The following is a 27,914-nucleotide window of genomic DNA, read 5'->3' as shown; positions in this document are numbered from 1 at the left end:
TTACGTCCCATCGCCTCCCCGTCCCTCCGTGTCCTCCTTCCTGCCTGTCCTCCCTGTCTCTCTCCCTTCTTCAGGTCTCACTCCTGCTCTGGCTTGCGCTCCTAGCACGGAGGTTGCTGAGTGCCTGGCTCTCATTCTGGCTACCATGATGCCTTTTTGCTCCCCTTGCAGCTCCGACGCTCCCTCTCCAGGCACCCTGTTGAGATCTCTTCCTTGCCAAGCCAAGGGCCGTCAGGCTCCACGCAGCCCCAGAGATCCTTCCGACCCGTCCAGCGAGGGCGCGACCACCGAGAACGACTCCGACTCGGAGACCTTTTGACCTCTGCCCATTTCTGGAGTCCTGACACCACCTTTCCACCTCTAGAGTTCTCACAGCACTCAAACCCGCGGACCTCCCGGAAGCCGTACGAACATCCCTCCGTTTCCACGCGCGGAGGAAATAGAAACGCCGAAGGCTGGTCTATGCTTCGCGTAGCCACACGAGTACGAAGATCACGAGACCTCGCGGAAAACATCCTCTAAGATACTAGCAGCTCTTATCGATGTACGGTAAAGTCGAACGCCGTCGCGGCGTTCATCTCGAAGAGCTCGTTGGCGTGAAAAGCATAAATCAGCCTTCGGCGAGAACGACGGTACACTTCCTGTGATTACACAGAAACTTTTGGAAAGCCATTTTATCATTCCTTTTAACCTACCTGATGCGTGTAATGTTTTCGGAATATTCGTTCATGGGATAAATTTGCCAAATATCGACTCGGCACAACCACACTTAGGGTACGCTGTATATACTCAAACCCCAGAGAAGCACAAGCTTTGGTCTGTTGTTTACTAAACAGTTCTTACTAACAGGTCCTCACTAACAGGTCCTCACTAACAGGTCCTCGTGTAGTCCTTTTAGTTCGGATTAAGGACCAAGGACGTTGTTTCTAGGCAAACAGGGAATTATAAACTACTGCCACAGACCGATCGGGACCGATTATATATATATATATGTTTTTAAAAGGAAAAAAAAGTCGGACTAGAAACGTGCGAGCGCAGATTCACGTGTGTAAACGAATCGGAATTCGACTCGATAGATACGATGACCAAACGGTCCCGGACAGTCTATTACAATGCAGAACGTAACCTAATGAAGGTGTATATTTAAACCTCGGGGAGTGTTCCTCCGTCACTTTAACGATCGTTTACACTGACAGTATTAAAAGGAAAACGATTCCGCGGGGCCGCGCGGGCACCGCCGCCGACACGCTCGTGTCCGAAGAGCGTTCGTCACGAATAGAGAAAGAAAACAAACACGGTACTATCATTGGAAGAGAGTTGAGCGACGAAGCGTGAAGAACCATCCCGGTCTTCGGAGTCGTGTTCCTCTTCGGATTTAGTCCCCGAGGTCCAGGCTTTCCGGAAGAACGTCGTATTTGTTCACCTTTCGATTGTTTATTAAAATGTTTTTTTTTTTTTTTAAATTGTAATAATCTGAACCAGTTTCTCGAAGTGGATCAGATGGTGCTCAATTTTTAGCCTTCGGTTGTTATTATAGAAATTTTGACCAATGAAATCGACCAAAAGAGACGATCGAGTATGATCACATGACCAAAAGTAAAAATTGAGTTAAAAAAAGTGTGTTTTGGATTTTTTTTTCCCCCCCGACATCCTAATCGTTTGTCCACTATGTGCCAGTTTCCTAAGCTTGTCCAGTGCCTTGTTTTGTTTTTGAAAATGTGAAGAGGGGATTTAATGCATTTTTGGGTGGTTGATTCTTACTGTACTCGTGTGTTTTCACTATACTGAGATATGTGTGTGTGTGTGTGTAATACATCTGACAATGTTGGCTAGCACATTCTGTATTTTGCTTCATCCACACACACACACACACACACACGTCGTGTAAGTAAAGCACACGACGAACCGGTTTTCTCCGTAGGGTTTGGATAAGTAGTGAGTGAAATGAAGCACAGACGTGAAATCTATCAGTATTATGCCAGACTAAGACTACGCTTTGCCAATCATGACAATCCTGTCGTGCGCCACATGTTCCTCATGCAGTATGAAATGAAACGCTGTTGGTCGGCTGAACGTTCTTTTCTTTTCTATAAATCGTATCCTTATAAAACGTTGTGTGTGTCGTGCCTTTTTTTCCCCCGTTTCTCCCGCTGTCCGTGTCCTCCACCATGCACCGGAGTACTCTAGGGACGCTTTATCAAAAGGAGAGTCGCGTGCATTCACAGACGTACGCAAAGTTATCATTTTATGACGTCGACCCGACACGGTCCGCTTGCGGTGGCTGGCGCGAGTACGTAAGTATTCGCACCCCTCTTGAACTTTTTCCACGTGTCGTCGCGTTACAACCCGGAAGTGAAACGGACTTCATCTGGTCAGGACGAAGCTACACGGGATCGCCGGGGAGAATTTTTTCCAGTGGAAAAAAGGACCACCATGAGTCTACCAGTGGTCATATATTATTAGGATGATTATTATTATTATGGTGCTGTTAGGAGTGTATCAGGTATAGCGGCAGTGATGATGCGGAATGCCGATGTATATTCAACTATGTCTTTTAAACCCCATCACGTTTGTCCTTAATACTCGTCGAATCTTCCTGGAAATGGTTGAAACATCTGAAAACGTTATCTCCGGTTGTAAAAGATCTTCTCAAAACAAGTAGATCACCTAGGTGCTCTGATTAAAGCGGCAATACGTAAAATGCGTCCCAGTGAAGGCCTGAACAGGGTTAATAATCTTTAATTACATAATCTCTGTACATTTACGAAAGTTTTACATTATCTGTCGTTTCGATTATGATATATATATATATATAGCTAGCATTACAGGGATGTAGCTTGTTAATTCATTTCAGTGCAACTGTCCTTTAAGGTTTGTTTTGAAACCCAGTGACCTTTTATCTTGGCATTTAAACTGAATCGTGTACTGCGTGGCATTTCGCCGTGTGCAAACGGTTTCCAGTCTGTGTGGATTGTCTACTGTGGCATCTAGTGCGGTTTCAGCACTCAGCAGTTCACGCCCAGTCCAGTCCAGTGGTCAGGAACCATTAGGAAGTACTTGTCCATGGCTTCACAGAAGCGGGCACGGTACAGCTCCGGAGACACAACCGTGGGCATTTTACCTGTGGGGCAGTGAGAGCACACGGCACACGTCATGTCAAGCAAGGATGCAGGAACGACTACCATGTAGTGGAGGTTTATATATATATATATATATATATAATATATATATATATATATATATATATATATATATATATATATATACACACACACACACATACAAATATATACGATCGTTATATTATATATATGTATGAACTACATTTATACACTGCACTTTTCTTGCGATGTAAATAAAATGAAAGGTTACGTAATATATAATATTTATATTACCATCGCGTACCCCTGATGAACCAGGATGTTTGCGTTAAACATAAGAGCTCGACTGATCGATCGGATTTGGCTGAGAAAGGTCCGCTCGTGGTGGTGATACAGCACAGCACAGCACAGCACGAGAGTGGCCTCTAGAGGCTAAATAAAAACTAATCATTGACCAATTTTGTTGTGTTATTCGAAGTGTTTTTTTTTTTTTTATTCAAATTTAATTAAAAAAAAATTAAATCTGTTATTTAATGTTGTTCATTTTTTTTTTAGTTCATTTTGGATGTTTATCTTTTATTTACTTATTTAATATTTATTAATAGCTAACAGATATCGATAAAGTACAGCAGTACTGTTGAGTTGTGTGCTAAAATTCAGCAATATTTTACTCCGGGTGATATATTTTCCATTCAGGATCAATTAAAAAAATAATTTAAAAAAACCCTAAATCGGTTGACTCGTCGCTTATAGGCAGGTACCGCCTGACTTAGTTCTCAGTATCTCTCGGTCGATCTCATACGTTGTGCTACGCTCACATTACTAGGTAATGAGTTTATTTAGAGAAAACTATAAGATGCCTGATAATAAAAAAGTGAGACTTTAACCTGCTCCCAGTCCTTCGTTTCATGGTGGATGGAAGTGCTTAAAAATTCTAAACACAACAGCTAGATGTGGTCTTAAAAGGTCAGACCCACACTGCAACAACATGAGTACATGACCCCGACTTAGTCTTAATAAAAATAAATAAATAAAAAGTTACATTGGGCTGGAATGTTCTCTGGAGTCGAGGAAGAAGAAAATACCATCATTCGCACTTTCTACAGAACTCTAACCTTGCCCGCCGAGAATTCCCGTAGACTTGACCACCATCTCAAGCTTTTTATCCCACGTGAACGTCCGGATGTAATCTGGAAACAGAACGGGACACGCGGCACACGTCATGAACTTCTCACGTTGGAGAAGACACACAAACACAAACGCCGTGTTGCTCCGACGACGTACCTATAATCCCCACGACCAGCTGGTCAGAGGCGTCGTCACGGCCCACCAGCAGCGAGTAGTCGATGATGAGGTGGCTGGACAGGAAGTAGGCGTCGCTGTGGATGGCTGCACGCAGGATGGCCTTGCAGTGCGAGCGGATGTAGAGCGGATTATCGTGCACCAGCTTGAGCAGGTTCTCGTCCAGCAGCACCACCTCGCAGCTCTCCTTACCCTGCTCCGTCTTCACGTTCCGGTTCCTCAGAGAGCCCTTCAGGTCGAACACCTGGGGGAGTATAAACCACAGCGTTCCAGGGTGAGTCTCTGAGCACGATACTAAGACCGATTCCACGACTATCTGACCGGACAGACATTATGAGGTCAAAACACGCGGCGACGACAATAAAATAGTCAGTAATCGCCCGGACGGTTTAACCGGCGTCCGAGCGGACGCGCTCTGCGGCCTCACACACCTGCGCCATCTTGCGTCCGTAGAAGAGATTCTCCATCACGAGCAGATCGAGCTTCTTCTCCGTGTTGTTCTGCGAGTTCTTGTAGCCGATACGGTAAACTCCCAGAATCTTCGCCAGTGCCGTGGGACGCTGAGAACAGGAAGTGGGAAAGAGGGAAGAGAGACGGATTGTTGTTCAAATACCAAATATATATCATCAAAATGGCAGTTTTAAGAACAGACCTTTAGGGAGCCAATCGGATTGCGGCCTTCAATATACTCAAATCTGTCGCTGGGTAAATATGCAGACGATATCATTTCACAGGCCATGAGCTGAGGAGGAGAAACCGAATCGTAGCTACCTTCTGTTGAACTGCTCCGGTGATGTAAGTGAAGTAGTGTGGGGCAAAATCCAGGAAGGACTGCACTTCCAGCCTGGGCATCTGCTTCAAAATAAACCGGTCGTCTGAGGAGAGAAGACAAGGACTTAAATTCCACTACTATACGATAATAAAACCTAACAAGCATGTTCTCCCTGTGTGGGTTTCCTCCAGGTTCGCAGGTTTCCTCCCTCCGAATCCCAGACACATGCCAGTACGTGGATTGGCTAACATAACTCGCCCTTACATGGAAGAGTGTGCGCGTGTGAGAACGAGTGTATAAATCCCAGGATTCCCGACCAGGATAAAATGCCTACCGAAAGTGAGAGAGCGAGTGGAACCTAATGAACTTCGAACTCAAGGAGAGCCCTGGTTTAGAAGCTCTCTTCGCTCATCTGGTTCGTCTTGCTATAACCCAGCGATAAGGCTTGGGCAACCTTACACAACTCACAAGAACGTTCAAGGGCGGTCCCCGTTTTGAATTTCTGAGAGTCACCTTCGGTGGCGTAGAAGACGGCTCCCGATTTGCCACCTTGAGCCTGCCAGTTGACGCAGTGAGAGAGCGAGCGGACAAAATCGTCCTCCGTGCTCTCCATCACCTCCTCCCTCATCTTATGGAACTCCTCGGCGTAGTAGATGCGGCAGTAGAACTTTGCGCTGGCGTCTGAAAACTCTGTGGAGATGTGAACGGAGAATTACAGTGAGGAGAATCTTCCGGAAATCTACACAGTGATCGTTTTTAAGGGTTATACTGTGTGGTTGTGCTGATAAAAGTTCAAACCATAACCCTGACTGATATATTAAAAAAAAAAAGAAGAAGACATTCGCGATAAACAATTCATCCGACGCTTTGGCGGCTAAGCAGCGTAACGGGCGACGACGAGCGTTTTCGATGGACGGAACGATGATTATGAGTAACTATGATTGATTGTATATTATATTTTTAGAAAACCTGGAACATAATACGGGACGAAATCGTTACGATACTGTTCGAAATGTATAAAGCCGGTCAGATCTTCGAGCGATAAATATACATTTTTATTATTAATGAAAAAGAAAAAACACGTACGCAGTTCGATGTGCGGATTCCCCGTCTGCTTCTTCTGTTTGTCGCCGCCCTCGGGCTCCTCTGCGAGAACAAGGGAAGAATGATGTTCTAAACGGAGATGCTTAAAACCTGAGGCTTACATCGTCTTCTGAGAAATCCAGCGGACGAGACGTCCCGGTGTTTTATTTACTCACTGGGTGGGTCTGCGTCTACGCTGCCACGGCCAAGCTGAGACGTGCTGCCGCCATCGGTGACCTTGGCGGGGCTGCTCTTCACCTTGTTCTCTCCGGAACTACGTATAATAATAATGAGAGAAGAACGGATCAGTGCGGGACCAGTCCGAGATCACGCGCAGTAACGATCCTACAATCGCATGAACAGAGAAGTCATTTGATTATCATGAATGTGTTCGGAGACCTGTTGGTCTGAGAGATCTCCTCTCCAGACGACTTCAGTGTAGTCTTTGAAAGGTCTTCGAGAGCCGTTTTATATTCTTTACAGCTGAAGAAGGGAAAACATTTCATCAACGCTTAAAGAACCAAAGCAGGAAGGAGTCGGCGGCGCGAGACTGGACCGGATAAAAAGCGGATTACCTCAGAGCGAAGGCGATGATGGAGCTCGGCTCTCTCTCGCACACGGCGATGGGGACGCGCTCGTGGTCATACATGAGGTAGTGTTTATCCGGGTCGCTGATACAAAACACGACAAGATCCGGGAATCCGAGGAGGGAATAAAAAGCACACGGTGTGTAAGGAATAAAAACACATGACCCTTACCCATCGTTATTATTTCCCTAGAACAGCACAGCATGACGTGTTTTATTCTTCTTATACCACAGCGATCTGATAGCGATCTCATCGGAAACTACACGTTTCGTTAAGCCGGTAACGTGGAGCGTCTGCCACGAGTCCCGGCGTTTTATTTACCGTAAAAACTGACGGAGCGTATTCGAATACGTGCGTTAATATAAACCCTGCAGCCAGGAACTGCTGTCTGAGCTGCGCTATTGTATCACAGGAAATGAATCCACACCTTCCGACCAATCAGAATCGAGTATTCGACAGCGATGTGGTATAAAGTATGTACAGAAAACGATAAAATGTAATACGATACTTACAACGGTAATGGAATAGGGTTATAACTGTTTCCTGGTAACAGGTTGGCCAGAATGGTTTTCATGGTGGTCTTCTCCTTTACTTGACTGTCATTGGAACCTTGCAGGTGGCTATCAAACACCTCTGAGAGAGACGAGGCACGGGGGTTATATTGTACGACTCATGGACTACGATGTGTACTCAGTGGGCACTGCACTAAAAAGGTGATTTACAAAGAATAATTGTTCAAATGAAGCTAAGTGCAAAGAAGGGGAGTTCAGAAAGGTCAGAGGTCAGGGCATGATAACATCCAAGGCTTAGATTAGCATTATATAGCATATAGCATTAGCATATAATAAAAATGACAAAGTTATTGCTTACTGATTAATTATTAAAGGGCTCGTTCGCACAAAAATGAAAACTGTGTCATCGATTACTCGCCCTCGCGTCGTTCCAAACCCGTTAGACTTTCGTTCTTCTTCGGAACGCAAAGGAAGAATCTTTCATTAAACTTGGAAGATTTCTGTCCCTCCATTAAAGTCCAAGTAACCAAAAAGTTCATAAAGGCTCATTGTAAAAGCAATCCATGTGACTCCGGTATTGGTGATTGGTAATTGATGACAGAGTTTTCATTTTTGGGTGAACTACCCCTTTAAAATGATATACATCATCCGTTCTATTTCATAAGTCATTGTAAAGCAAATCTAAAACACGTGATATTCTCCAGTCTGTTAATAAATCAACCTGGACAGGTCTGTATGTGTGTGTGTGTCACCTCCTTCAGAGTCCTGATCATGGAAGGAAGGACCGGACGTGGGGACCTCGGAGCTTTGCTCGGCTGGCGATGGCAGGAGAAAGGACGAGGATCCTGTGCTTAAAGGCAGGGTGCTGAGGTGACGATCCTCCAACGCTGGAAAATAGAGCTCGGGCTCGGTCATCCGTACGAGACGATCTGAACGTACCGGAAAGTTCTATACAATAATTTGTTAATGAACTTACCTTTCTCACCGTTCTGTACCACAGGGGAGGGGTTGCGAGGGGATGACTCCAAGACACTCGTCTGTAAATTTTAAAAAAAAAAAAAAAAAAAACGCAGAACATTATGGCATGTGTCTTTTCTAAAATCACTTTGTACATTAAAAAAAGGTCGATATTAATTTGGAATGTAATAGAATGAGCACTTTTTGATCACTAGAAATACAAGCTGCATTCTAACGAATATATATATATATATATATATATATATATATATATATATATATATATATATATATATATATATATATATATATATATAAAAAAACACACACACACGCATATATACATATACACACACACACATTATATATATTGTATATATATATTGTATTACCTTGCTCTCATCATTGGTGGGCTGTCTGTGTCTGCCAGGGCTGGGTGGAACAGACAAACGCTTCCTGCCCTTCTCCAGCTGGAACAGGTCCTGCAGTCTGACACACACCCGGGGTCATACAACTGATTTACACAATTATATTCCAACACCTTTCACCTTTGACCCTAATACACTAAAGAATACTTTTGAAAAAAATATTATTATTATTATTATTATTTTAAATTCAGGGTTCGCCTAATTTCCTCGGTCGGTATGTGCGGTGTATAGATCTGATAAGGCATTGCGATTAGGGTCTTATTACTTGATGTTCCAAGATTGCAGCGTTTCACACAAGCTCTGCTTCTTCATCACCACAGACTCGAGAACGGCCTGCAGCTGCTGCGGCGTGTCCGCGCTCGAGGCCTGCAGACGTCCCTGCAGCTTCTCCATCCAGCTGCGCAGCTCGTCCTCCTCCATCTAAAATCGCACAGAAAGAAACGCAGAGATGATATTAAACATCTCGGGCCCCGGAAAACTGCCTCGAATCCATGCCTCCAACCTACATCTTTCTGCGCAAACAAGTCCTCCATTTTCTCCTCTCGAGATTTGCTGAACGTGTCCGTCTTCAGAGAGGTGAGGCGGTCGTCTATCGCGGCGTACACTTGGGTCACCCTGTTCGAAAGAGGGAATCAAATCCGTCCACTTAACAAGAGATGACACTGGAGTGGGAAATGGTCGTAGGGGTTAGAGGCCAGGTAAAAAGTTCTTACTTCAGCACAAAATCTTTGAGGTCCTGTTGCAGAATGGTCTTACTGGGGCCCTGGTTCCTGATGATGATCTTAGGAGCAGGTAGGCAGATCTCCAACAGTCGCACTGGGATATAGCTGTAGATAAGGAGCAGCAAAAATATATTCGTTAAATATAAACGTTAAAAGGAAAACCATTTCTGAAGAAGTGAACCTGGCAGTAAATAAATAAATAAATAAATAAATAAATAAATATGATGTTCACCTGAAAGAGGCCACCATCTGGTTGTAGGAGAAGTACTGGTGGTAGTCCTTGTGGATGGAGTGTCCGCATGGCTCGGCGTTGGCACGGCGAGTGTACTGATGGCCGTAGAAACGCAGCTCCAGATATTTAGCAAAGGACATGGACCATGAATCATTGGACAAGGGGACGACCGGAGTAACCTGTAACCAGTGGAAGAACGAACACCACAAAAGACAGCGAACGTCTCCAAATTCGTTTGAGGTAGCGTGTAGCTAACGTTTACAGCTCTGGAAAAGCAGACTGCCATTTCATCAGACCCAAATACCTGTTTGCAGATTCTGCACCAGGAGTAATTGAGGATAGTGTGTTGGTATCCAGGCACGGGTGAATCGAGCTCTTTCAGAACGATCTGGACACAGCCACTGCCATGCACGAAGCGGCGGACATGGTGCACCATGGGAGTTTCGCAATACATGCTGGGGCATTGGTAAGATGGCCTGTATTACACAAACAAACAGAAGCCATTATTATTATTATTATTATTATTATTATTATTATTATGCTTTCCGAAGTCATTCATTAATGCCATTTAGTTATAATAGTGATACCTGAAGCAGTATCTTTCCAGAAATATTCCGAGAGTCAAGTCGTTCTTCCCGTAAAATTCCATGGTCACAATCCTAAAAATAAAAAGAATAATTTTAAATTTCATTTACATCAGGTTCAGAATTTCACCTAGACGTCTGTCTGATGGAAGAGAGGAGTCTCGCTGATCGACGATAAGCAGGATTTACCAAGGGCTGACGCAGTGGTTGGGGGCATTGTTGGACTGTGGGGACGAGCTGCTGAACAACACGCACAGCCGTTGGTGGTTTATCGGATTCAGGCAGTCGAGCTGCACGGGAGGGAAAAATACATGATTAAATAAATCAATAAATAAACAAACACCTCTCCGTGCAAGCGTTTTACATCATGATGATTTCACATTATGACCGGTTTACCTTGGTAGCCCAGACCATGTCGCTCTGCCCTGGCCCTTTCTCCTCCTCACTGTCCGCCTTGACTGGTGCCTTCGTATTCGGGGCCTGCGTGGGTTGAGCAAACGGGTCAATGTCTCTCTGGATTCGTCCTCCCTGAGCGCGGTAGTCCGCCAGCATGCGTGCCAGCTCCTGACTGTTGCTCAGCTGCTGCGTCATGCAGGTAGTAGTGAGTTTATGGGGAGGCGACACTCTGACCGGGCGATGCTGTGGCCCGAACCCGTTGCTCAGAGAACTACTAGAAGGGTTGGAATCCTTGAGGAGGAGCCTCTTACGGCGGCCATCGATGTCCTTGAGGTCCTTGTTTAGCAGCAGTGAGAAGTAGACCTGCTCGGGGAAGTAGTCACGGCTCGGGCAGCGTAGGCCAGCTGGTGTCAGCAAGAAGGGTTCACGAAAGGTCATAAAGGGCGAGATGCACAGGATAACGTCCTTCAACTCCTGCCGAAAGCTGGCCGAGATGGACTTAAGCCGATCGTCTACGGAAGCCACCTGCTCAGCCACGAACAGACCGCTGTCATCCTGCAGAGGGTCTCTGAAGAGCTGCGTCGGAGCAAGTGGTGGTTCTGAACTGGTGCTGTCCACTCGCACCAGGGTGTCCTCATCCTCTCGATTTCTCACGGCCTCAGCTGGTTCTTTCACCTCTTCATCTACGATCTCCTTCATAGACGAGAGATGAGGAGGGGACACGCGCGGCGGCTGGTTCGACTGGCTGGACAGGGGAGTGGAGGTCTTTATCTCATCTCCTTCTGCGAAAATCGTAGACATAGGCGAGTCATTTCTGCTTCCTTTAGGACTTTCTCCGTCCTTCAGTGAGGACTCGAAGGTGGAATGCTGCTGCTGCTGCTCCTCCTGCCTACCGTGGCCTTTTATTATCTCCTGAAGCCCTGGCTCAAAGTCAAAGTCACCCTCCGACTGGAACTCCACGTGCTCCTCCCTTGTTTCCGCTCGGTTCCCTTGGCTCTCGCCGTCCACCTCTTTCTCCGCTTCTTCGGCCGCGCTCTCCAGCAGGCAGTGGAACGACGAGCTCTTAGAAAGACTAGGAGGCATCGCAAACTCATCCATAAGGAAGGAAATCTCTAACTGAGAATGATAAGCTACACACACCATCAGCATAATGATCTCCTTAACTCTGGCTAGCTCATACTCCGAGGCACCACGGAGCTTGATGGTGCACCCCAGATGAGAAGGACACCCGTCGAAGAACATTAGCGTCTTCATTTCATCTGGGGGGGGGAGAGACCCAACAGAACACGATCGTAAGAAATCCGTTAAAAATTGCCGAACACGATACACCACAAGAGTGACACTATCGAAAGAGGGGGGAGAAAAAAAGTCCACACTTACTATTAGTGTTTATTTGGAAGGAGTGAAGGTAGAATTTGTGGCACGTTCCCAAGCGAGGTTTGGTCAAAAGCTGATCCATAGACATGACTAAATCTCCCTGAGTCATTCGACTCACTCGATCCAGCACTTGCTACGAAGACAACAAGCAGACGTGAGAAATAAACAAAAACAAGACTAGCCAATAACGTCAAGGCGTATTGATGAAGCCTTCATTGCTAGCTTATTTGCGCAGCCAAAGAAGAAGCAACTAACAGGTTTGACGTTGATGACTAAGGTAATGCCGTGCTCAAGCAGCATATCCTGAGCGATGCGCGACACCGTCTTCTCTACCAGCACCAGGTTAGGACGAACGTCGACTATTCGCTGCACGTAGTTCTTCAGAAACTCTCGCTCCTATAGATAATGATGATAATGATAACGAGTCATTATTGGTCACGTATACATTACAGCACAATGAAATTCTGTTCTTCGCATATCCCAGCATGTTAGGAAGTTGGGGTCAGACGTGATACAGCGCCCCCTGGAGCAGAGAGGGTTAAGGGCCTTGCTCAAGGGCCCAACAGTGGCAGCTGTCAAGGTACCACATCGATAATATGACTTAAGCTTTGTCGGTTCTCCGATTGGACTGTTTTTGGGTCACAGACTACACGTTACATCAAAACAGAGAGATACCTGAAGCACAATGGGGTCAATGCAGGTGAACTTTGTCTCTTCTCTGTACAGATACTCAATGGAACACTTGAGCAGAAGGATCTTGGGGTTCTTGATATAAGAGTTCATCTGGAAATACGAGACGGTCAGTCAGGTAGAAGGTTGCGTACGTGCACTCGTAACACATCCACGTAATGAATAAAACAAACAAAACACCAAGAAAAACAAACAAAACAATGCACGCACCTTTTTGTGGGCGATGTTTTTAGTGCAAACAAAGCCGTTCACCAGGACGGAGTCGAACTTCTTTCCTCCCGGGATCTACAGAAGAACAAACGCTCTTTTCTTATACACACACACACACACACACACACACACACAAAAGAAAGTGCAGCGCTCATTGATCAGTGAGATGAGAACGCGAGATCCTACCTACCTTCTTAATGTGGACCAGCTGGCGAATGTCCATGTCATCGTCGTGGCTGCGAACGTCCGGATGCACCGTCTGCACGATCTGCCGCACCACGGGCACGATGATGTCTCGCCAGGAGAGAGAGAGCGACTCGCTGTAGAGCAGCTGCTGCAGCAGCGCCATCATGTGGTTGTGGTTGGCCGATCTGAAAGTGGAAGGTGAAAATTTTTCCTCGACCTATGAGCATTAAACTTTTTATATATATATTTATATATATATATATATATATATATATATATATATATATATATATATATATATATATATATATAAATATATATATAAAAAGGTATTGCCAGCATTGTGTGCTCTCAATGACTCACAGAAGTCTCTCCATAGCCTTCCTCTCGCCATTCTCCTCCCTCAGCTGGTCTAGCGAGCTGTGGTGCCAACCCAGTGGAGTGAAGAGCATATCTTTAGCCTTCTCTTCTACACGCCGATTAAACAAAGACTCTGCCGATGCAAAGTATATATATAATTATATATATAAGAGAAGAAAAAGAAACTCACCCGGGGAACAGATTTAATTAGTAAAAAAAATCGAATGATTTATGCGTGAAGAATACATACCTTTAATAAAGGCATCACTAATGGATAAATGCTGCCCGCCGTCTTCTGTGACGAGGACCTCGGCTGTATGATGAGCACAGAAAGAGTGAGACAGAGACAACGCAACACCTCAGAAAACATCAGATGACAACCGATTCATTCTTTGTAATGGCTGTGAGTCAGTCAGTATCATGGCAGATATTTTTGAGGAGCTAGAAGTCAAGCGTGAGTAAGGGAAGGACCGGAGGAGTCAGTGCAAGTCATGCTTCTGAACGTAACGTAGTATGGTACAGCTTCAGGCTTTTAGAGAGAGGCGGTTATGCAATTAGTGTTGCGAAAGACTGTTCATTTCATGTCTGGGAATTTTTTAAGGAGGGAACTGAATATGTGGTAAGTCATGCCATGGGGGGAAAAAAATAAAAGGGCAACGAGTTAGTGCCGTTTTAATGCGGTACGAGGATGAAGATGGCCGGTAGGTCTCTAAGCCTGTCCTCACTTGGTGTGTGGAAGTCAGAGTCAGGGGCGAACGGGTCAGAGTGCGTCATACTTTTCTGTTCGGCCGGGTGAGGAGGCACGTGAGGGTACTTGGCCTGCTTCTTGATGTGGAAGTTGACGTTGTCCTGCTCCATGTTCAGGTTAATGGAGGCAGCTGAATCGCTGTCCACTGCTGAATGGAAGCTACTGACTGATGTCCTTTTGCTGGGGCAGGTTGAGCCTGAATAACAGCAATACAGTCTTTTTTTAAAAAAATAAACAGATAAATAAAAGAGATGGATATGCACTGATGAAACATGTAACCTGTCGTATCTAGAATCTTCTCACTTGTTGTTATTAAGTCATTTTCATCAGCTAGCTGCTCCGTGTCACTGTCGTCAAACTTGATGTCTTTGAACCATGACGGTTCCGAGTGTCCTTCCAGGGAGGTCACGCTGTCCGTATCTGGGGACGGAGTCTCTGAGAACTCTGTGCTCTACAAAAAAAAAAAAACAACAACAACAATCATCGTTAGTACAACACACTTACAAAGTAGTGACACAAATGTAATTTAAATCACTCACCTGAAGAGGGCGATACAGAGCGTACTCGTCACGGAAAATCTGATCGTGATGAGTAACACAGTCAAGCCAGCGGCCATCAACCAGAGCCTGTCCAATAGCTATGGCCTGAGCCCTGTTGTGTGTGTGTGTGTGTGTGGGGGACGACAACAAAGAGCAACATGTTCAAGAGGTTTTAAATGAACGTGTTTTGAGAACATTTTCACACCAAGGCTCAACGTCGTAGCCGAGATTATAAATCTAGTTAAGAACCCTAGAAATATTTTGTTTTTTTTTGTTTTTCCATGACTAACTTTCTCTAGCATCAGTGTGACTCTTAATTTCCATCCTAGTCACATACAACTGACTGCAGAAGGCTTTATCATTCCAAACTGTTCACTCTAAGAGGACTGCTGCCAAGAAACAGCACAAAGGTTTCTCCCATACAGTCTGTACGGTAGGGAGAGGGGACAGAGAGACAGAGAGGGGGGGGCAGAGAGAGAGAGAGAGAGAGAGAGAGAGAGAGTTGGGGGCAGAGAGAGCGAGAGAGAGACAGACAGAGACAGAGAGAGAGAGGGGGGGGGGGGCAGAGAGAGAAAGAGAGAGGGGGGGACAGAGAGAGAAAAACAGAGAGAGAGGGGGGGACAGAGAGAGAAAGAGACGGGGGGCAGAGGGTGGGGGGACAGAGAGAGAGAGAGAGACAGAGAGAGAGAGAAAGAGACAGAGAGAGAGAGGGGGGGGACAGAGAGAGAGAGAGAGAGAGAGAGAGAAAGAGAGAGGGGGGGGGCAGAGAGAGAGAGAGAGAGAGAAAGAGAGAGGGGGGGGGCAGAGAGAGAGAGAGAGAGAGAGAGAGAAAGAGAGAGGGGGGGGCAGAGAGAGGAAGAGACAGAGAGAGAGGGGGGGCAGAGAGAGAGAGAGAGAGAGAGAGAGAGAGAGAGAGAGAGAGAGAGAGAGAGAGAGAGAGAGAGAGAGAGAGTATACATTTACATTACGGTAAAGCAGTGGAATGGTAATACACTGATAATAAACAGGAGCTGTTTTGATGTTGGGGAAAACCCGAATGTTACTGAAACAGTCTGTTCCATAATATTTTGTCATACAATGATCCAAGACCACAATGCGCAGTCTTAGCTCTGTGAATGCTAGTTATATACCTACCTAGTAGAAATGGTGCCATTTCGCAAGAGCCAGTTTACTAGATCTTTACCCACAATGCAATTGGGGTAAGTACGTAGCCAATATCTGTGGTCCTGGAACTCCATCCCGGTATTGCTGTGGCAGATTTTCTTCCACAGGTCTTTCAACTGAGACGAATCCTACAAAATAAATGTGGACAATTATACAGGTAAAAGAAACGTAGACAAGATCCCTGTCACGTAAAAACACTTTCAAACTAGAGAGAGTGAAAGTCATGTCATAATAAATAAATTAATAAATAAATAAAAATAACCCATGGCAACATTAACCAACTAATATATATATATATATATATTATACAGTTCTGCAAAGGTTTTAGGCACCCTATTTATTTATTTATTAATTTTTTACCATAGAAACCTTGTTATAGATTTGTTTATTTTGATGACTTCTACGTCATCGACTCGACCTCTACATTTATATTATGACCTCTACACACATATTATGACCTCTACACACATATTATGACCGGTCCTTTTCCTCTTTGGCCCGGAGGACACGACGGCTGTTCTGTCCAGAAACTATTTGAAATGTCGACTCGTCGGACCACAAAACACGACTCCACTGTGCTACTGTCCATCTCAGATGAGACCGAGCCCATAGAAGTGGGCGGAGCTTCTGGACAGTGCCGATGTACGGCTTCTGCTTTGCATAATAAAGCCTTAACTCGCATCTGTGGATGCAGCGGCGAATGGTGTCGACCGACAAAGCTTTACCAAAGTATTCCCGAGCCCATGTCAGGATCTCATTACAGTCTCATGACGGTTTTTAACACAGTGATGTCTGAGGGATTCCTTCAATCGTTTAATTATATTGTGCACTGTAGAAAGTGAAACGCCCAAAATCCTCCCGATTTGTCTCTGGGGAACGTTCTTCTCAGAGTGTCGGATTATTCTCTGACGCATCTGTATCAGATCGACGAGCCTCGACCCGTCCTCGCTCTTGAAGGACTCGGCCTTTTTTGGAGGCACCTTATATACTACGATTAGACGATCGCCTCACCTGTTTCACATCACCTTCTTATTTCAACTTCTCACATCGCTATTAGTCCTAAACTGCCCCTGTCCCAACTTTTTTGGAACGTGTTGCATGCATCACATTTCAAAATAAACGTTTATCTTCAAAACAAAACAACGCAGTTGATTAGTCCCACCTTTTTCAGAAAATAAATAAATATATATATATATATATATAGTGTTGTTGGTGTGATTTTTCTGGTGTGGGATGTGTACCAAGAGAATCTTGCGCTCCTCTTCGCTGTGGTCAGGTTTGGACATGGCTCGGCTGCTCTGGGGGCTCAACGAGCTATCGTATGACGGAACCATGGAGCCTGAACGGTCCAGAGACAAGTTGGTCACACTAGCTGATCTACAGAGAGGCAAAGGCAAACTTTCAGCATGGCCGTATACTCTGTAAACAGGAGTGACGCGGCTAAAATAAATCCATAAAATCATGATACACAACACACACTCTCACACTAACCTCTTCCGTGCTGGTGATTTGCCCAGATCTTCTTGCACTGCAGACAGTCTAGAGTTGAGCCCGCTATTTTGAGACTCTTGATGAATCAAACTGCACCAATCACACACACACACACACACACACACACACACACACACACACCCCAAATAAGCTAAAATGAATAAGATGGTGACTGTCAGTTCCTGCCACCTACAGATATTTGGTTAGTAAAACACATGCGTGTCATGCATGACGGATATTGCGATCGCTACATCTACAACAATGGAAGCCTCAAAATGTCAACTAACAGTGCAAACACCAGAGACTCACTTCTTCCTCATCCCAATGGGAGTTTTTCTATGCATGAAGAGAAAGGAGAAAAGACGTGCTTTGAAAAAAGGTCAGCTGAACATGAGCAAAGAAAAAAAAGAAAAGAAAAGCAGACTGCTTACATAGCAATGAGAACAGCTGGTACAGACGCAACCTCTTACACTGGTTTAATACACACACGCACACGCACGCGCACGCACGCACACACACGCACGCGCAAGCTTCAGTTTTACGAATAGTAAGAAGGACCAGATTTAACTGCATTCAACCACTTGCTTTTCAGATGGTTAAAAGAATAGAAGCAGAGACGAGATTCATGTGTATGACAGACACTGAGGCAAACGCTGAGGACAGATAAGAAATAACACGACATCGAACACAAACAGTTACAAGATCAACTGAATGTGAAACTTCTTTAAGTTATTTATTTATTTATTTATTTATTTGGTTTGGAAGTCTTCCTCTTGCTTTTTGCTGCCCCGTGTTCACCTTTGCCAGGCGAGGTCCTCCTCCAGGAAGATGTTGCGGCTGGCTTTGCGTCCGCCGACGGGCGTGCGAGGCTCGGTCGGCTCCAGCACACACACAGAGCACGGAGAGTCCGACAGCGCGGTCAGATCCTCTCCGATACACGCCGAGTCAGCAGAGTGCGCGTAGCTCAGTGCAATCTTACGACAGTATGTGCATGCCCGCAAATCACCTACATCAAGAATACACACGCATAAAGGGGGGGGGGGGACAGAGGGAGAGAAAGAGGGGGAGAGAGAGAGAGAGAGGGACAGAGACAGAGACAGAGAGAGAGAGAGAGAGAGGGACAGAGAGAGAGACAGAGAGAGAGACAGAGAGGGACAGAGAGAGAGACAGAGAGGGACAGAGAGAGAGACAGAGAGGGACAGAGAGAGAGACAGAGAGGGACAGAGAGAGGGAGAGAGAGAGGGAGAGAGAGGGGGACAGAGAGAGAGAGAGGGACAGAGAGAGAGAGAGAGAGAGACAGAGAGAGAGAGAGAGACAGAGAGAGAGAGAGAGACAGAGAGAGAGAGGGACAGAGAGAGAGAGGGACAGAGAGAGAGAGAGAGAGAGAGAGAGGGACAGAGAGAGAGAGAGAGGGAGAGAGAGAGAGAGAGAGAGGGAGGGAGAGAGAGGGACAGAGAGAGAGAGAGACAGAGAGAGAGAGAGACAGAGAGAGAGAGAGAGAGAGGGACAGAGAGAGAGTGAGAGAGAGAGAGAGAGAGAGAGAGAGAGAGGGACAGAGAGAGAGAGAGAGAGGGACAGAGAGAGAGAGAGAGAGAGAGAGGAAGAGAGAGGGACAGAGAGAGAGAGAGAGAGGGACAGAGAGAGAGTGAGAGAGAGAGAGAGAGAGAGGGACAGAGAGAGAGAGAGAGAGAGGAAGAGAGAGGGACAGAGAGAGAGAGAGAGGGAGACAGAGGGACAGAGAGAGAGAGAGAGGGAGAGAGAGGGACAGAGAGAGAGAGAGAGGGAGAGAGAGGGACAGAGAGAGAGAGAGAGGGAGAGAGAGGGACAGAGAGAGAGAGAGAGGGAGAGAGAGGGACAGAGAGGGACAGAGAGAGAGAGGTGTTTGTAGATTGTTCAAAATAACACTTCTAACACACGATTCTTACACGCTAAGGTCGAAGTTCATCACACAGACACTCTTGGGCATGTACACGATGATAAGTGCTTGTTAGAGACCACCGAGTAGGTAATAACAGGACGTCTGGCTGCTGGAACACATGCACTCATATCGGTGTGATGGCAGCTCCTCAGATCCACGCGTCTCTGTTATAGTGCGATATCTACACAAATAACATCTCTGCGAGGGTGAATGTGAACAGAAGATACTGACAGTGCTGAGCTGCGAGCTTCGAGGTCCTAATAACTCACCCGTGTATCCCATGAATTTTCCGGGGATCTCCTGGTTGCAGCAGCGGCTGCAGAAGATCTGCCCGCACAGACGGCAGTGGTGGCGCCGGCGGAACGTAGTGAACTTCTCGTTGCAGTCGTAGCACTCTTTACACTGGCTGTCCGGCATCCAGTACTGCTTCAGATCGCTGTCCTGTCAGCAGCAAGTCACACAGAATTAAAAAGCGGGTTTAGACACACACACACACACACACACACACACACACACACACCTACTCATTCTTGCAACGATCTAATCAGCCAATCGTACGGCAGCAGTGTAGCTTTGGGGTAATGTTCACATCGACCATCAGAATGGGGAAAAGCATCATCTCGGTGATGGTATGCTTGTCAGAGCCAGACGGGCTGGGGTGAGTATTTCTATAACTGCTGATCTCCTGGGATTTTCACTCAGAATGGTGCAATGAAGAAAAAAACATCCAGTGAGGGCAGTTCTGCAGACGGAAACACCTTGCTGATGAGAGAGATCGATGGAGAATGGCGAGCCTGGTTCGAGCTGACAGAAAGGCTACAGTGACTCAGATAATCACTCTGTATAATTGTGGTGAGCAGAAAAGCATCTCAGAATGCACAACATGTCAAAGCTTGAGACAGATGGGCTACAACAGTAGAAGACCACGCCGGGTTCCTCTTCTGTCAGACCAGAACAGAAAGCTGAGGCTGCAGTGAGCACAGGTTCTCCAAAACTGCACAGGTGAAGACTGGAGAAACGTAGCCTGGTCTGATGGATCTCGATTTCTTCTGAGGAACACAGATGTTAGGGTCAGAATTTGGCAGCAACCGCATGAATCCATGGACCCAACCTGCCTTGTGTCAACAGTCCAGGCTGGTGGAGGTGGTGTAATGGTGTGGGGAATGCTTTCTTCAAACACTTCAATCATGGCTTGAATGCCACGCCCTATCCGAGTATCGTTCCTGAACATGTGCATCCCTTCATCACCACAATTTACCATCTTCTAATGGCTGTGATCATTCCAGCACGATACTGCACCACATCCCAAAGCAAAACTCGTCTCACGAACATGACAATGAGTTCAGTGATCTTCCCAGTCACCGGATCCGAATCCTGTGGGATGTGGTTGGTAGAACGGGACATTCATGAGAATGAATGCCCCCCCCCCAACCCCAAATCCTTACCTGGCTCTTTCCCTCCATGATCTCCTTCAGTCTCTTCAGAGCAGTACGGAGTTGGACGGCTGTTCGAGGGTCATGGCTCGCAAGTGGAGTCTCCGACTTTCGTCGTCCCTCTGGACAGAAAATAAATAAATAATCGAAACGTACACAAACGTACGTGACGTGCACAACGAGAGAATATTCACACCGCTCATGCTTATGATCGACTCAATGCGTCTCATTCACCTCGTCCATAAAAATGGTCACATACCAACTCATGATCTGATGTGAGCCCTAAAGTAGGAAAGAAAAACAAAAAAAAAACAATGGCAGCTATAGTGAACTGTTACGAGACCGTGAGTAGTTCTGTGAACACAGGAAACGCGAATCAGGTTAAAAACAAAAAAAAACAAAACAAAAGGGAATGTGATGTTATAGTGCAGCTGTTGCGCGTCTCAGAATGCCTTCAGCCAACGATAATTAAATGGTCATTGAAAGAAAAATAAACTCCTAGGTAGTTAAAATGCGACATGCTTCAGAACAGGGGTCTTCAACCGACGGATCGCGACCCGGATGCGGACCCAGAGAAACGATTTCAGAGCGCTGTTGCGGTTTATCCGATCACATCGACGATTTAACTCGCGGTAGATCGACAGACCCGAGACTAGCCCGAGACATCGGGCCTGAAAGAAGAGCGCGTTCATAGAAAACATTCAGAGACTCTCTGGGCCGATCAGCACACTGGTGAACGACTGAAGCGAAGAATCGCCAAAAGAATACAAAATGTTTAAAGTACACCTATTATGATTTTTCAAATATTCCCTTTCATGTAGTGTGTTATATATATGTATCTGTTTGTGAATGTAAAAAGTCACAACGCAAAGTTTACAAAATCAAAGCGCAGGACAAACGGAGTTATCGACTCCCAAAAGAAGGAATCGATTCTGAACAGCTGAGTCGAGTCGTTAGCGATTCCTGATTTACTTCCTGTACTAACCCTACGTAGGTGTGCAACAAAAAGCCCCGCCTCTGGTCTTCATCGGCTGCTCGCTGACAGGCGGAGCTGAACCGGTAGTTACGCTAGTGGGCGTTTCCTTTTTAAGCGGTAGACCAATCACGACAGACTGGGACGTCTGACCGATCGGAGCAGAGTATGCTCTCTGAAAGGAGGAGTTTAGAACGAACCGAATACTGGGGGTAATTATGAGCACGTTAAAGTGTTTTTAGAGCTCGGACGCACGTAAACCTATCACATGAGAGCTTTAAAACAAAATTAGGCCCGTTTCAGGACCATAAGACACCGAACTACGCATAAACACTACACGTAATCTTATTCATAAACTTAAACTGATCTCCGTCGCCATTCAGTCGTGACAGTTGTATATCCGGATAGAATTTTACGTAACTGGTCCATTACAAATTTTAGTTGAACACCCCTGATATAAGAAAGGTTAAAGTTCCAAACCACACACACACTCGACAGTATTAATAAACAAACGTTGGTTGAATTCAAGCATCAAACCATTTCAGAGCCCCAGCGCACACACAGATCACACGCACACACAAAAGTACAGAGGACCCTCACCTTCCCAATCCACTGTGAACAGAAGAGAAGATGAACAAAGCTTTATATTTAAACTTTACTTGAAATGAACTAAAATACCTGGCAGGATTTCCAGGCCCTGATCCTGACCAGAGGCCCAATGAAGAACACCTCAGTGTTACCTGCATATCAATATTCACATTTTGCTTCAGACCAGACATTTTAAACGTAACGATTAAAGTCGCTAAAACTGCACTTGACCGCCACCTACAGGTTAAAAAAAAAAAGGCAGTGTACCTCATGTCGGTATTAAATATCGTTCATGTCGAAGGATGTATTCATGATGTCAAATTACGCTCTTAGTATGCGTTCTAGTGAGTGAATGAACAAAGTGTTATCATGACAGAGCGGTACACAGCCGGCGCAAGAGTCAACACCGTAACCGTATCGGTGGAGGACGCCTGTCTACGGCACACACGCACGCATCGGAAAGCCGAAATTTCAGAGATGTACTGTATTGTTATCCTGAATACCGTTATGAGAGGAGAGCCGTGTTATGTAATGCGTCCCGAGATAAGATCGGAGAAATAAGGTCATTTAGGATCATCCTGTTCAAAAGTTTACACCCCCCCGACGACGAGTCGCTCAGTCGTCCTCGGTGTGAGAAGACGGATCTCGACATCATACAGCCGCTGCTGGAAAGGAGTCAAATATGCAGAAGATGCTGGAAAAGTAAAGAATGTGCCGGACCTGGAGGATTTTTCCGACGAACAGTGGGCAGGACAAACAAGGGACTCGTGCAGAACTCTCACAAAACATAAACACATCATGCCGTGGATCATCCAGGTAACGACACACGGGATTAATAATCGAGGGTGTGTAAACTTTTGAACAGGGTCATTTTTTTTTAATAAATTCAGCTATTATCTCGTCTAAGACTCTGGGTTACTGATCAGACGGTCGGGGTAACACTGCCACCGAATACTAAAATAAGAATATAAATACTGCAGGTCAAGTTGGTCATGTGACTGAATGACGACAACTGCACCATTATGACTAGCTCAAAGCGGATTAGCAATACGCAGAAGCGTGTGTTTTACCTGAAGCAGTAGAGGTTCTCCTGACCAGGTCGGAATGTTTCCGGTGTGTCCCAGAGCCATGTGTGGACAGTGAGGAACCGGCCCAGCTCCGGCGATCCCCCTGCGGTGACGGTGCAGCAGACTCGGGTTTCTCAGCCGCCGAAGGAGGCCGACCTTCCTCTGCGTGCACAGTAGGAAAGCAAGAAGATTGAACTTCAGCCCCAGCGACAGAAACACAGCAGTATGATGGGATGGTTCTGGTATAAGTGGAATCGCACCCACAACCGCTGCCAGGCTGCTGAGTTTCTTTTCCCTGAATTGTGATTTATTTATTTTTAAACAATTCCTTTCTGTGCTTATTTTCATTTTTTTTTTTTTTTTTTTTTTTTGTATAACAAGGGCCAGACTTACCAAGCTTTTTTGCTGGTGCAATGTTTGCACCTGACTTTTCTAAAAAGAATAAAAGGCAGAAATTAGATATTAAAAATCACCGTGTAATTACATTTCCTCCTGGTTTAAGTTATTTTTTCCCCTTCTTCCCCCTCTTTCTAAAATGATCAGCAAATGTCCACATGATTATATAAAACACCGTAATTTACTAACTTGGCTCTATCCGGCGAGCTAGCTTACACGTCACGTCTTTAAATTCGTACTCAACAATTGTTGTTGACCAGACGGGCCCTTTTCCAGCTCTGTACTAATATGACTCACTAACAGGAAGAAAGAAAGCGGGTTAGAGCGCGGCTGGAGAACCGCATGACTCTGCGTATTAAATTCCTACTCCATGGCACCGCTCCACATCCATCACATGACTCCAAACTCTTGGAAACGTCACGGTTATTATCCAAGTGTTTAAAAAGTCCCAAATCTTCCATGCGCTTGTGAAAAGGCATAACGACGCGAAATCTACACCGTCACGCTTCATGTTTAGCGCACACGGTCATACGTAAGCATAATTATTAACTCCGGATACGGTACGGTCCCTTAAAGAGCAGAGTTTAGTATCGGAAACTGTCTGATCCAGTTATTAGAGAGGGCAAAAGTTCTCAGGAAGCATTGTGAAACCACTATCAGTCACCTCTGTTGAAGCGGAAGAGGCTGACTAAGGAGCTGTAGGCCGAACGCAGCGGGGGCTCGTCCTGGTCCGGGGTGAGGGGTTTGAAGTGAGTCAGGTGAGAGGGGCTGGTGGGAGACAGGGGCGGCTCGGAGTTCCAGTCCAGAGTGGACGAGGACGACGTGGACTTGTCGTCAGCAGCCATATCACTGCCCCTGTAAGACATGACAACATAACAGACCGTAAACTTCTGCTGGGTAGTAAACCACTTCACGTGGTGAAGTACGTGTCATTTTTTTTTTTTTTTAGCGTTTCACAGTGGACCACAGTTTCTTAGAAAGAAAAAAAAAAAAAAAAAAAGGAAGAGTGTCTGGTGTTTACTTTCTTGTCTCACGGAGACTCGTTCCCACTTATTTCCGTTCCGTTCACTGGCCTCGTCATTTAGTTACAGGTGTGAATGCTTAACTCGTACCTCATGCACAAACCCTTGACCCCTTAACGTGCGATTTTTCCACGTACTGTACTTCCTTACCTGATCACGACTGTTACACTGTTACCATGCCAACTGATCTCATTTAACTGGAAAGGAACAAAACCACGAACGTGTCCGGACCAGATCTTCACGAAGAAAAAAAAATATTACCTCAACGTCAAGCTGAGAACGTCAGCAAGTACTACACGTCAACTCCGAATAAACCAGCTCAGTAAACCGGTCCACCTTAGTACTAGTCGGTGTGGGACAAGCGCTTAGAAAAAGAATCATTTTATAGGACTCTTTTTTCGTTGTTGTTTAATTTGTTCTTGCACTTTATAGACAACGCTATTGTTTTTTTTTTCCATTCTGAAGAAATGTGCATGTTACTGTATAGAAAACTCTAACAAAAAGAGTAAAACTACACCTCGTGCACCTGCGGTCTCTGTGTGAGACGATTCATGCGAAATGAGAACAACTTTCCTAGACCGAGGATTCATTTTCCACTGAAGCCTGTGTACAGAACAGCCCCTAGACATGATGTGCTCTGTATATCATTCATCCAGTGTAGAGTTATGGGTGTAACTTAACGGTGTAACCCACGGTAACAAAAAATAAACGTAAAAAATAATCTCACAGAGGTTCTTGCGATTTCTAAAAAATAATTGTCAGCCTGTAATATTAAGCAGCTTAGGTAAATTCGTAAGAGCACGTTACAGCTTCTCATAGTTCATAGAATTCAAAGCAGTGGCATGTTGTTAAACATGAGCCACTGCACACCGCACTTTACAAAGCAGCAATCACTGTTATATGAACCTTTCTGCTGACAATATTTCTGCTATACTTATGCTGCTAAATACACAATAGTTTACAGCCCACGTCCTGTGTAGTTATATTGTTCTGTCCTGTGCATTAATTATATTGTTCCGTGTAATTATAATGTCCTGTGCATTTATAACGTCTCGTCCTGTGCATTTATATCGTCTCGTCCTGTGCATGTATTTTGTCTCGTCCTGTGCATTTATTTCATCTCGTCCTGTGCATTTATAATATCTCGTCCTGTGCATTTATAACGTCTCGTCCTGTGCATTTATTTCGTCTCGTCCTGTGCATTTATTTCGTCTCGTCCTATGCATTTATAATGTCTCGTCCTGTGCATTTATATCGTCTCGTCCTGTGCATTTATATCGTCTCGTCCTGTGCATTTATAACATCTCGTCCTGTGCATTTATATCGTCTCGTCCTATGCATTTATAATGTCTCGTCCTGTGCATTTATATCGTCTCGTCCTGTGCATTTATATCGTCTCGTCCTGTGCATTTATATCGTCTCGTCCTGTGCATTTATAACATCTCGTCCTGTGCATTTATTTCGTCTCGTCCTATGCATTTATAATGTCTCGTCCTGTGCATTTATATCGTCTCGTCCTGTGCATTTATATCGTCTCGTCCTGTGCATTTATAACATCTCGTCCTGTGCATTTATATCGTCTCGTCCTGTGCATTTATATCGTCTCGTCCTGTGCATGTATTTCGTCTCGTCCTGTGCATTTATAATGTCTCGTCCTGTGCATTTATAATGTCTCGTCCTGTGCATTTATTTTGTCTTGTGCATTTATATTGTCCTTTTCTGTGTAGTTATATTGTCCTGTTCTGTGCACAGGTACTATACTTATACTAGCTAATAATAATAATAATAATAATAATAATAATAATAATAATAGGGCAAATAAAATTGATATTACTATTGATAAATAATACTGATAGGAGTTGATGAATCGGTTCCACTTTGAGACAGACAGGATTAAACTCCAAATTACACGAAAAAACAAAACAAAACAAAACAAAACAAAACAACAACCCTGAATTTGAAGAAGAATCTGGACACAAACACAGTAAGTAAGTAAGTAAGTAAGTAAGTAAGTAAGTAAGTAAATAAATAAATAAATAAATAAATAATTGTGGACAGAAATTTCTTCACGGACTGCAACCGGTTTGTACCACGACTTTCAGCTTCCGGTCTGCACACTTCCGGTGTGCATAATTAAAACGCACATACATAACCGACAGCTTACAAATATGTACTTTAAAATTGGCTTATATCCACCTAATGTCACTACTCAGCTAACAAGTAGTTTGAAAGTTTTTTTTTTGTTTGTTTTTTTGGGACGTCAAACCACCAATCACATAACAGCTCACTTCCGGTTTCCCTACTGCCAAAACAAAATGGCTAAAACGCACACAGACTGCACAGCATGTGAAATGAAAACCGAAGTGAACTCTTACCGCTTATTAAAAGCCACTGAGTCAGGTCGCAGTGAACAGGTCATAGTGATTGATCATTTAAAAGAAAACCACGAGAGTAAGTCTGAACCATCAGCATCCTGGAGCTCCGGGTGCACAAACTACAGCAGTGCTTTCACACAGCTCATCAGGTCATGTGATACAGGTCTCCAGAACACAGCCTACTCACAACAGCAGTCATGCAGAAGCCGTTATAAATCTCTACACGACATCTATCCATCCATCCATCCATCTATCTATCTATCTATCACTCTGACACGAACATTGATGATAAACTCTCAACATCATGAATGCATGGATTCTAAACTAAACATGCTCAGAAGATCATTTCCAGCTTCTATTGTTTTCAACCCGGTTATCTAGCTAGCTAGGATGAATACAATCCAAACTGCGTTTCCATTAAAGACTTTAACCACCAGATGGTTTTAATCACTAACACCAGCAACACATCACTCTAAATGACCTGCTAACCGCCTTCCAGCTCAAATCACATCACTAGCCGGCTGTAAGGAAACAACCTCCACGTACCTGTGTTGTTGTTGTTGTTGTTGTTTTTCTACAGAATAACTATAACATCCGGACTAAGATCAAACACACGTGCTTGCTCGACGTTTTAATCCATTTCACATGATGAGTTGTGTTAAGCCGCTAGCCAGATAGAAAAGGGAGTCTCATCTGGGTAG

The 27,914-nt window shown here is 45.0% G+C and overlaps 2 protein-coding genes across 13 annotated transcripts in view; one reads left to right on the top strand and one right to left on the bottom strand.

Annotated features, from left to right (window-relative positions):
• ankrd44 (ankyrin repeat domain 44) overlaps positions 1 to 3,145 on the top strand; it is a 25,639-nt gene extending 22,494 nt beyond the window's left edge. For 5 of the 6 annotated variants that reach the window (XM_053680690.1, XM_053680693.1, XM_053680695.1 and 2 more), the window contains exon 28: positions 172 to 3,145. In XM_053680690.1, coding sequence (XP_053536665.1) covers positions 172 to 203 — 32 coding nt within the window. In that variant the 3' untranslated portion in view covers positions 204 to 3,145. Of the gene's footprint in view, positions 1 to 74 lie in introns of all 6 variants that reach the window. The other variant, XM_053680696.1, reaches the window with a different exon arrangement.
• pikfyve (phosphoinositide kinase, FYVE finger containing) lies at positions 1,547 to 27,914 on the bottom strand. 7 transcript variants are annotated; one of them, XM_053680686.1, is made up of 42 exons: positions 27,760 to 27,914; positions 24,481 to 24,671; positions 23,814 to 23,852; positions 23,424 to 23,582; positions 20,805 to 20,914; positions 19,629 to 19,800; positions 18,240 to 18,447; positions 17,442 to 17,531; positions 17,192 to 17,327; positions 15,921 to 16,078; positions 14,787 to 14,898; positions 14,551 to 14,698; positions 14,225 to 14,443; positions 13,750 to 13,812; positions 13,503 to 13,632; positions 13,144 to 13,324; positions 12,954 to 13,028; positions 12,729 to 12,836; positions 12,309 to 12,449; positions 12,057 to 12,186; positions 10,677 to 11,935; positions 10,470 to 10,570; positions 10,284 to 10,355; positions 10,001 to 10,172; positions 9,697 to 9,875; positions 9,456 to 9,569; positions 9,249 to 9,357; positions 9,008 to 9,162; positions 8,707 to 8,803; positions 8,334 to 8,394; positions 8,110 to 8,244; positions 7,358 to 7,478; positions 6,834 to 6,929; positions 6,658 to 6,741; positions 6,435 to 6,532; positions 6,262 to 6,321; positions 5,689 to 5,865; positions 5,175 to 5,278; positions 4,835 to 4,963; positions 4,386 to 4,647; positions 4,217 to 4,291; positions 1,547 to 3,121 (listed from the first exon to the last, which is right to left on the bottom strand). In XM_053680686.1, the coding sequence occupies exons 2-42, from the start codon at positions 24,659 to 24,661 to the stop codon at positions 3,006 to 3,008; spliced, it is 6,336 nt and encodes a 2,111-aa protein (XP_053536661.1). In that variant the 5' UTR covers positions 24,662 to 24,671; positions 27,760 to 27,914; the 3' UTR covers positions 1,547 to 3,005. The 7 variants fall into 7 exon arrangements, with proteins under 7 accessions (XP_053536661.1, XP_053536659.1, XP_017324860.1 ...); XM_053680684.1 differs by lacking the exon at positions 27,760 to 27,914 and adding an exon at positions 27,214 to 27,608; XM_017469371.3 differs by lacking the exon at positions 27,760 to 27,914 and adding an exon at positions 27,214 to 27,607 and having other exon boundaries at positions 14,276 to 14,443.

This window comes from Ictalurus punctatus, chromosome 6 (genome assembly GCF_001660625.3).
Source record: "Ictalurus punctatus breed USDA103 chromosome 6, Coco_2.0, whole genome shotgun sequence".
Lineage (NCBI taxonomy): Eukaryota > Metazoa > Chordata > Actinopteri > Siluriformes > Ictaluridae > Ictalurus > Ictalurus punctatus.
Note: the sequence above shows the minus strand (reverse complement) of the source record. Positions and strands in the feature narration are given on the sequence as shown.